General features: G+C 37.3%; 1 protein-coding gene across 2 annotated transcripts in view; it reads left to right on the forward strand.

Moving 5' to 3' along the window:
- Window positions 1-5,476: 5,476 nt before the first annotated feature.
- The window catches only part of LOC118762311, a 23,235-nt gene continuing 19,492 nt past the window's right edge, over window positions 5,477-9,219 (forward strand). Inside the window, exon 1 of one of the 2 annotated variants that reach the window (XM_036500799.1) lies at window positions 5,477-6,291. In XM_036500799.1, coding sequence (XP_036356692.1) covers window positions 6,192-6,291 — 100 coding nt within the window. In that variant the 5' untranslated portion in view covers window positions 5,477-6,191. The remainder of the gene's footprint in view (window positions 6,292-9,219) is intronic. The other variant, XM_036500800.1, reaches the window with a different exon arrangement.

Below are 9,219 nucleotides of genomic sequence, written 5' to 3' on the forward strand. Positions count from 1 at the left end.
TAAAGTTTAATCAAATTTACCTAATTAGGAAATAGGATTTAGAAACTGGCATTTTCTGTATGATAGCTGTCTATCACAAAATGAAAACAAAATCATTGCGAGGAGGAATTTTTATTAAACAAACGGAAGCAAAGCATTACAACGACCAAAGTTGTAAGAATTTCTGAAGCTTTTATGAGGTTTATTGAATAAAGGTATGTGAAACGGTCGAACTGATATGTAAATAATTTTAAAAGGAAGAAAACCCTCAGCGAATAATTTTACGAAAAATTGCACAAATCCGGGGAGGCATAATCTGACATGGAATAAACAAATATTTATATAAGACGTTCCATTGTAAAAATTGCCCTGTAACGACGTTAAGCACTGAAATAAATGTTAATGCACTGGATTTCATAAAAAATGGAGTGCAGAAACAGTAACATTTAATATTCTTTTGTACTCTAGGCACAAGACCCAAAATTCTGGGGGAAGGGGGCCAGTTGACTAGATCTACCCCAGTATGCAACTGGTATTTAATTTATCAACTCCGAAAAGATGAAAGGCACGAAATATCTATTTCTTTACTACACACAAGGGGCTAAACACAGAAGAGACAAACAAGGACAGACAAACGGATTAAGTCGATTATATCGACGCCAGTGCGTAACTGGTACTTATTTAATCGACCCCAAAAGGATGAAAGGCAAAGTCGACCTCGGCGGAATTTGAACTCAGAACGTAGCGGCAGACGAAATACCTATTTCTTTACTACCCACAAGGGGCTAAACATAGAGGAGACAAACAAGGACAGACAAACGGATTAAGTCGATTATATCGATCCCAGTGCGTAACTGGTACTTAATTTATCGTCCCCGAAAGGATGAAAGGCAAAGTCGACCTCGGCGGAATTTGAACTCAGAACGTAACGGCAGACGAAATACGCCGCCTTAGTGACATTTAACATTAATTTCTGCAAGTGATATATATTATGCTTGAAAATTTATGTGCCTGCTTTATATCAAGTTTTATTTTAATCTTAATAATCTTTATATAACTCTATGCCTTTTCTCACTAGTTAATCTATGTCATTAGTTTCATATTCAACAAAGTCGACTGACGTCCCAGTTCTTCAATCGCCAACGGTCACTTCATTTTTATTTAATTCGATCTAATTTTCTCATAATTATATTTTCGTACTACCTTTCAACAACCTAAATACCACATTGTTTACTAAATTATTTTCTGTTGGTTTCTACACCCTGCTACGATTTCTCAACCGACTACGTAATTAGCTCCATTTATATCGTATTCAGTCTAGTATTTATTTCAGTATTACCTTTAAAGAGCTTATATTACGCTACATACCTACCAAACCTTTCTCAAACTTGTACAAGCAAAGTCAAATGTAAATGTAGACATAAAGACATGCCTATACAGAAATAGTTTGTCTATTGTTTTTTAAGTAACATTTCATTGGAATAGAAGACAAAAAACAGAAACAAGTAGAACAAGAAGAATAAAAACAACAAAGAAATCAATGACAATAACAACAGCAGTGGTAATAAAAAAAATAACAAAAAATATAGAAATAATGAATTCTAGAAAAAGCAGTGGTTTACAATTATTTTGAGGAAAAAGGATAGGATTAATCGTCCCCACCCTAGTACTTGACTGGTATTTTATTTTATCGAGGCTAGAAATATGAAAGGCAAAATTGAGTGCCTGACTTGGAATCAGAAGGTAAGGTCAGATTTCTCCAGGTCAGATGTGGGGGCATCCACTATTTATTAGCATTCCTTATGCCTAGCGGACGACACCTTTGCACCACTCAGGTGACAACCCCCTTCTCCAACCCAACCTAATTGAGTCGGTTTGGAAAGTCATTGCTGGTGAGGGTTTTACGAGGTCAGAGTGCATATCCTACAACTTCTTTTAGTCACCTTTTACGAGATGCAAAGGAAACATTGGGTCTACTCTTTAACATGACGGTCCCCATACAGCACAGGTAAGGGTAAGGGACATAACTAAATACTTCAGTTCTTTTTGCGTAGTGGATTATCGAATCTACTACCCACAGTTCGCGGGTTCGAATCTCAGACCGGGCGATATGTGTGTTTATGAGCGAAATACCTAAGCTCCACGCGGCTCCGGCAGAAAGTAATGGCGAACTTCTGCTTACTTTCGCCACAACTTTCTCTCACTCTTTCCTCCTGCATCTAGCATCTCACCTGCGACACACTGGCGTCTCGTCCAATGAAACTGGGAAACTGGCCCTTATGAGCCAAGCATGGCTCGAGAAGGAACAAACAACAACTGAGGTAAAAGAAAAAGAATTCATCACAAGGCAACAAAAAATAAGAAAAAGAACAAGATTTAACAAATACGAAGTACATTCACAGACATATATAAAAAGGTAGGTGTGGCAAGGCGCAAGCGTGGCTTAGGCGCAGGGGAGGATAAAAAAATGTCCTTCCTAAACACGTGGTTTCGGGTTCAGTTCCACTATACAGCATCTTGGGTAAGTGCTTTGTAGTATAGCTCGGGTCCTTGTAAGTTGATTTGGTAGGCGGAAACTGAAAACGATGACTGTGTGCGCGCGCTCGTCTGTGTGTGTGTCTGTGCACCCGCGTCTTGGCATCACGTGATGACTGTAAACAAATGTCTCTATCATACAAGCGATGTTATTTGTTTAATAGGCACACCTTGACGGTTTCCTTTAGTTGTGAACCCAGTGTAAAAAAGGTATTAGTAGGTAGGCCTACACCTGAGACAGAGGCAGGATGCTTATGTATGGGTAATACAGCATGTTCACTGAACGGTCATTGTAATACGGAAACCATTGTACATGAGGCAGAGGTAACAGTAACGGACAACCAAACATGCGAAACTATATGGGAGCAAGTAAAGGCTTCTTCAGAACTCGATATAATAACCACAATACCTCCTTCAACATCCCGGAAAGACGAAACATCTTACTCTGACCAAGCACGTATGGCCGTTGAAAGAAAGCGCCACGGAACACAGCATAAAGTGGAAGCTAGAGAAATGTAAAGCTTACTTCAATAGCATCAGGAAATGCAGACAATGCCTGATTGAGAGAAGAGCTATATTAAAGAAATCTCAGCACCTAGGCATCTATCTGAACAGCAGAAGTGAAATTTTGAATCCTTGCCCACTCGAAAGGAAATACATCCAATCATACCTGTGACTATAACCACCAGTCTCCCACCTTCGGCCCTCCCACCACCAATATCTGGGAATCCGGTAAAGAGTTTGACGAGAACATGCACAAACGCACTCTCTCCATCTCTCTCTCACACACACATATATACACATGCACTAACACGGCGGACATCAACCCAGTAGACACTTTCCACCCCACCTCCCAATATAAATCCACACACATATTGTACCCCTAAAAACACTCCATACCTATATAAATGTTCCAAAGAATTTAACCAAAACATAAAAAACACAAACGAGCATGCAGATGCTTATCAGGCCTTTGGACACCCGCACAACCCCCACCCCACCACCACCATGACAACGAGAAACGCTACACATATAGTATCACTGCACACATTTCAATTCTACAAGAACACTAACTCTAAAACATATATACATTTCCCATACATATTTCCCCAGGAAACTCTTGTCGTCTTGCCACATCCCCAAAGATGGTATTTTGGTGTCACGGGACATAACTCTTAATCTAACCCTTACTCAGTTCGTTTCGTCGTCATTTTCACAGCAACCACAAACCGGGTGTGTTTTTTCACATCCAACAAAGGAGAGTAGTCGCCATATTTCGTTATATAACTGCCATCTCTGAAGAGTGTAGGGTTACTTAATCGGACTATTACCTAACACACCGTTGAGCCCCGAGAGCGAAACCGATTGGTAAAATCGGTTGTAATGGCTATATAATACTGTACACTTCGATTAATATACCGACTCTACTGAGAAATACACGAGTGCATAGTTTTTCTGACTTACGGGATTCTGAGACGATATATATATATGTGTGTGTGTGTGTGTGTGGTGTGTGTGTGTGTGTGTGTGTATATATATATATATATATATATATTATATATATATATATATATATATATATATGATGCATGCATGTTTTATGTATGTATGCATGTATGTATGTATGTATGTATGTATGTATGTATGCATGTATGTATGTATGTATGTATGTATGTTCACCGTTTGGTTTGTTTCAGTCAGATATCGTCACTTATTAATAAATAAATAAATAAGGCAGAGAGAAAAGAAACGAAAAAGGTAAAAAGAAATTGAATATGACATCGTGTTTTAGTTTTATCAGATAATTTCGTTTCAATTTTTTCCATGTGACAAACTTAATTGCATTCAACAGTTTATCTATTCGTCTATCTCTCTCGCCCTCTTTTCCCCTCACAAGGACTCACACAGACATTACGCGCACACACACACACACACACACAAACACACTCTCATACTCTCGCGTATTTACTCACATATTTAAGCACATGCATATAAACGCTTATAGACAAGAAAACATAACATTCACAACCATAAACAAAAACACACAAACACCTACAGGTAAATATGAATGTGTTTATGGGTGTATAAAATTTTAATTCCTGTCCATAAATCTGGAATTAAATATTCTTTCTTTCTTCTTTCCTTTTTCTTTCTTCCTTCTCTTTGTCTTTCTCTTCTAATACCATATTTCTCCTTACTTTTCTTTATAGTAATGTTTCTTTAATAACTCCCGCCTCCTCAACAACACTGACATAGTACCAACGATGACATTAGCTAAACTTACATTATATCATACATATCAACAACCAGCGAGGGATCCTCCGTCCGTGCAACCACTTACCCTACTAGAAACAGCAGCCGAATCTCAAATTACACTTAAGGCAAAAAAGAAAAGGCCGTTTTGGACGGACTGGTCGAGTCTGAAACATCTTTGATCAATAGTCTGTTGAATCAGTGTAGACATGAAGGTAAACAACAGCAACAACAATAACAATAACAACGACTGCAAAATAACAACAACAACAACTTGATATCACATAAATACATTAAGAGTACTAAAATCAACTCTTGGATCCTGTGAAAATTCCTATTTTGTTCTATAAATTTGTAAAGCTTTATAGCATCATTTCATTAACCATTTGTCAGCCCAGTGTATCACGTGATACACAGAACTATCTTCCGAGCGTTCATGCATCATATATAATACACATTCCTAGTTTTTTTTCAACTACCAGAGTAACTTGGGATAGATAAACGGAAAACTTTATAATAATTATAATGTATGAAACAAAAGCTAACTAAAAATCTTAAAATGAGAATGCTTTAACAAATCTTTATTTTAAAGATCTCGATTATGTATTTGAGTTCGTACCATAGTTAATGCTCTTAAATGCGTAACACTCGAATTTCTTCCGTTATGTTAAAGATGTTTTCAGTTTCGTTTCATAGATAAAGCTATTAAAAGCGCAACTCTCAAACACATATTAAAGATTGTCAGAAAGTTTAAAAGAATAACAACCCTCTCCCATTCACACACATACACACACATCCACGCACACACGCACAATGATGAACAGTAATAGCTGCAGAAATCTTATCATCACCTGTCACAACTATAGAAGCACTAACATTATACTTCAAACGTTAGACAAGTACAGTAACGGTGTTACGAACAAAGAATATTAACAGCAGCCTTGACCAGAACTACAGCGGTGACTACAATTACAGCAACACCAATAATTACTGCAGAGCAGAGATAACAATTACATAACACACACACATACACACACAACAAGATCTGCACTACCAAGAACAAGAGGTCCGTTAAGTGGTCATTTGACTTGCTAGAAACAATAGCCAAATATCTCTCCCTCTCTCCCCCTACCTACCTACCTACCTACCTACTTACCGTCTACACAATCTATTATGTCGTCCCAAGATACACTGTGAATAAATGACGATGATGAGTACAACTGGTGCATCCTTGATCATCGGTTCATCATAGGTTCGCTCGCTGTGGACTAACCAAGGGTTAAATAGTAACAAAAACATCTATAGAAGAGTACTTGAACAAGAATTGTCTCAAGAAAACATTCTTGTTCATCCAGCTGTACAACACTTTACGTCAGCCAAAGTAGTTCCATGTAATTAAGAGGAGGTGTATCAAAAGAAACAAAATGGCGGATCAAACTAATTTGGCCTTACATCTCAGGAAGGATGTTCGTTTATGCCATGCTTTGTTCATTGGAATTACTTCTTCTTTGGCAGCGTTCTTCGGTAAGTGCACCGTTCAACAGACCATTACTTATTATTGCAGATATTATGGTTGTTATTGTCACTATAGTTCTTCTTCTTCTTCTTCTTCTTCTTCTTCTTCTTCTTCTTCTTCTTCTTCTTCTTCTTCTTCTTCTTCTTCTTCTTCTTCTTCTTCTTCTTCTTCTTCTTCTTCTTCATCATCATCATCATCATCATCATCATCATCATCATCATCATCATCATCATCACTGTCATCTTCATTTATTTATTGTAAATTTATCGCCCGCTTCCACCGAAAACCTGCTAGCCAACATTGGATAAACATTGTCTTTCGTTCTGAAGACATTTTCTTTTTCCATTATATTTGCTTGTTTGTATATGTAGGTGTTGTTGTTGTTGTTGTTGTTGTTGTTCTCTAACCCCAGGTTAGTCCTGATCGAGCAGACCTGTGTCCAAAGGCACTCCTGCAGTGATCGTCTTATATTTTCTTTTTCTAATCGCAAGATACTTATATTACCTAATGTCTATTTCCTTTTTAAGACAGTACAAACAATATATATCACTGCTATTGCTAGTAGATCAATTGATCACATAAGAGCTTTCTCGTTGACTCCTATGTGTTTGGTCTAAAGGTGAAGTAACTCTTCCACTTCCTAATGAATTACTGTACTTATCAAAGATTTATGTTAAATGCATCAATCTATATTTAAATCAATTGAACAAAACAATCAAACCATCCACTTATTCATGTATTTATCTATAAACGTTATTTATAACTTCCCAAATCTCATATTCTCGCAATATTACTTAGAGTATGGGGCAGAATTTTTTGAATAGCTGTCCCCAGAAATTCTCTACCTCACCGGAATGAAAAGAATGCGGAAGAAGGGTGCGTGGGCAAGTGGAAAAGTGAAATTTTTTGAAAAAAAATCCCAAAAGAAACAATTAGAAATTCAGTTTCGTAATTTCAGCTGTATAAAATGGAAATGAGTTAAAATCACTCTTTTTCTCTTCGTGAAGTATACGACTTCGGGGGACAGCTATTTCAAAACTCTTCCGTGTCTTTTGATCAACGTAAATGGAATTCAGAATATTAAAGCGAGATTACATATTTTATTTCTATATTTATCAACAAATAGAATATACACTAATCTGTATATTCAGGATAATAATGGATGATAAAGTGAGATTAAATACTCTATTTCTACATTCACCATCAAAAAATATAATATACAGGCGCAGGAGTGGCTGTGTGGTAAGTAGCTTGTTTACCAGCCACATGGTTCCGGGTCCAGTCCCACTGCGTGGAACCTTGGGCAAGTGTCTTCTACTATAGCCTCAGGCCGACCAAAGCCTTGTGAGTGGATTTGGTAGACGGAAACTGAAAGAAGCCCGTCGTATATGTGTATATATATATATGCGTGTGTGTGTCTGTGTGTCTGTGTTTGTCTCCCTAGCATTGCTTGACAACCGATGCTGGTGTGTTTATGTCCCCGTTACTTAGCGGTTCGGCAAAAGAGAACGATAGAATAAGTACTGGGCTTACAAAAGAATAAGTCTCGGGGTCGAGTTGCTCGATTAAAGGCGGTGCTCCAGCATGGCCGCAGTCAAATGACTGAAACAAGTAAAAGAGTAAAAGAGTATGTAGCTGTTATTCTTTCTTTCAGTTCCTCTATTACAATATTGTAACCTTTCTTTCTTATTTTATATCTCACTTTCAGCTCTTTGACAACGTCATCATTTTTCAACTGTTCGTCTTTCATCCGTTTAATCCTACTCGGGTCTTTTCTTGCATTACTAACTTGGGACTTAATTCTTCTTTTCCGCTATGATCTTGCCCTATTACTCTGTTGTTTTTTCTTTATTCCTAGCAGCCTGATCACCACGTTGCCAGCAACTTTCACGATATTTGTCACTTGTCCTAGGGTTTCAGATTTGACATATTTTAGTATTTTGTCTACTCTCTCTGCTTATAATTTCAATCTGTTACTATCAACATTGCTTAAGTTAGGGGCACAAGATAAAGGGACATTCTCAGGTTCTTCTTTTATCATGAACAAGATATCTCTGTCTTCAGTTTCCGGATCTTCCTCATTCTTCTTAAAGAATATCGATTTATTACTTTCATTCTATTTGACGGTACCGACGTCTGCCAAAACCTCTACATCATCTCCTTCACCTTCAGTGATATCGGAACCTGTTCCACCCGTTACTTGATCTATGTTCCGTTTTATCTCTTCCGTGTTAATCTCAGATAACCATCCATTGATCTAATCACCCTGCAAGCTTTCACTCACTTATTTCAAAAAGCCTTATCTCATTCCAGATGTTGAGTATTCTCTTCCTGTAATTTCTCTTCGCTGGATCGCTTTTTAGATAATATTTCATTCAAGCTTATTCATTCCTTTCGTCCATTTAGTCTTTATTCCGTCTTTTCCTTGACGAGGATTTCGCGTAGTAACGACTTGGGAAGCCCTGTCCCTTTCCTTTCCGAGCGCAACACCTTCACGTTGAGTTCCGGTCACGCGTTTACCGTTATTTCTATCTTCGATATTTGACATTTTCACTCCATTGAGTATTAGTTTGTGTAAGGTTTTCCGTCTTTGGTATTTTTATTCTGACGCCATCAGTAGGACGGTTGCCAACCAATGCTGAAAACCCTTTCCTGGTTATAAGACGATTGCCTATCTCCCGCCGGATACTAACCCGGTATTTCAAAACCACGGAAAAAATTTATTATTATTATTATTATTATTGTTATTATTATTATTATTATTATTATTATTATTATTATTATTATTATTATTATTATTATTATTATTATTATTATCATTATTATTATTGAGTGAGAGAGCAGTGCATTCCATTAAAGTGACATAGGGGTACAAACATACGAAGCTCAGACACATGCATCACAACCATATGTGCATGACACGGTGACCTCATATC

Source organism: Octopus sinensis, linkage group LG2 (assembly GCF_006345805.1).
Source record: "Octopus sinensis linkage group LG2, ASM634580v1, whole genome shotgun sequence".
NCBI lineage: Eukaryota > Metazoa > Mollusca > Cephalopoda > Octopoda > Octopodidae > Octopus > Octopus sinensis.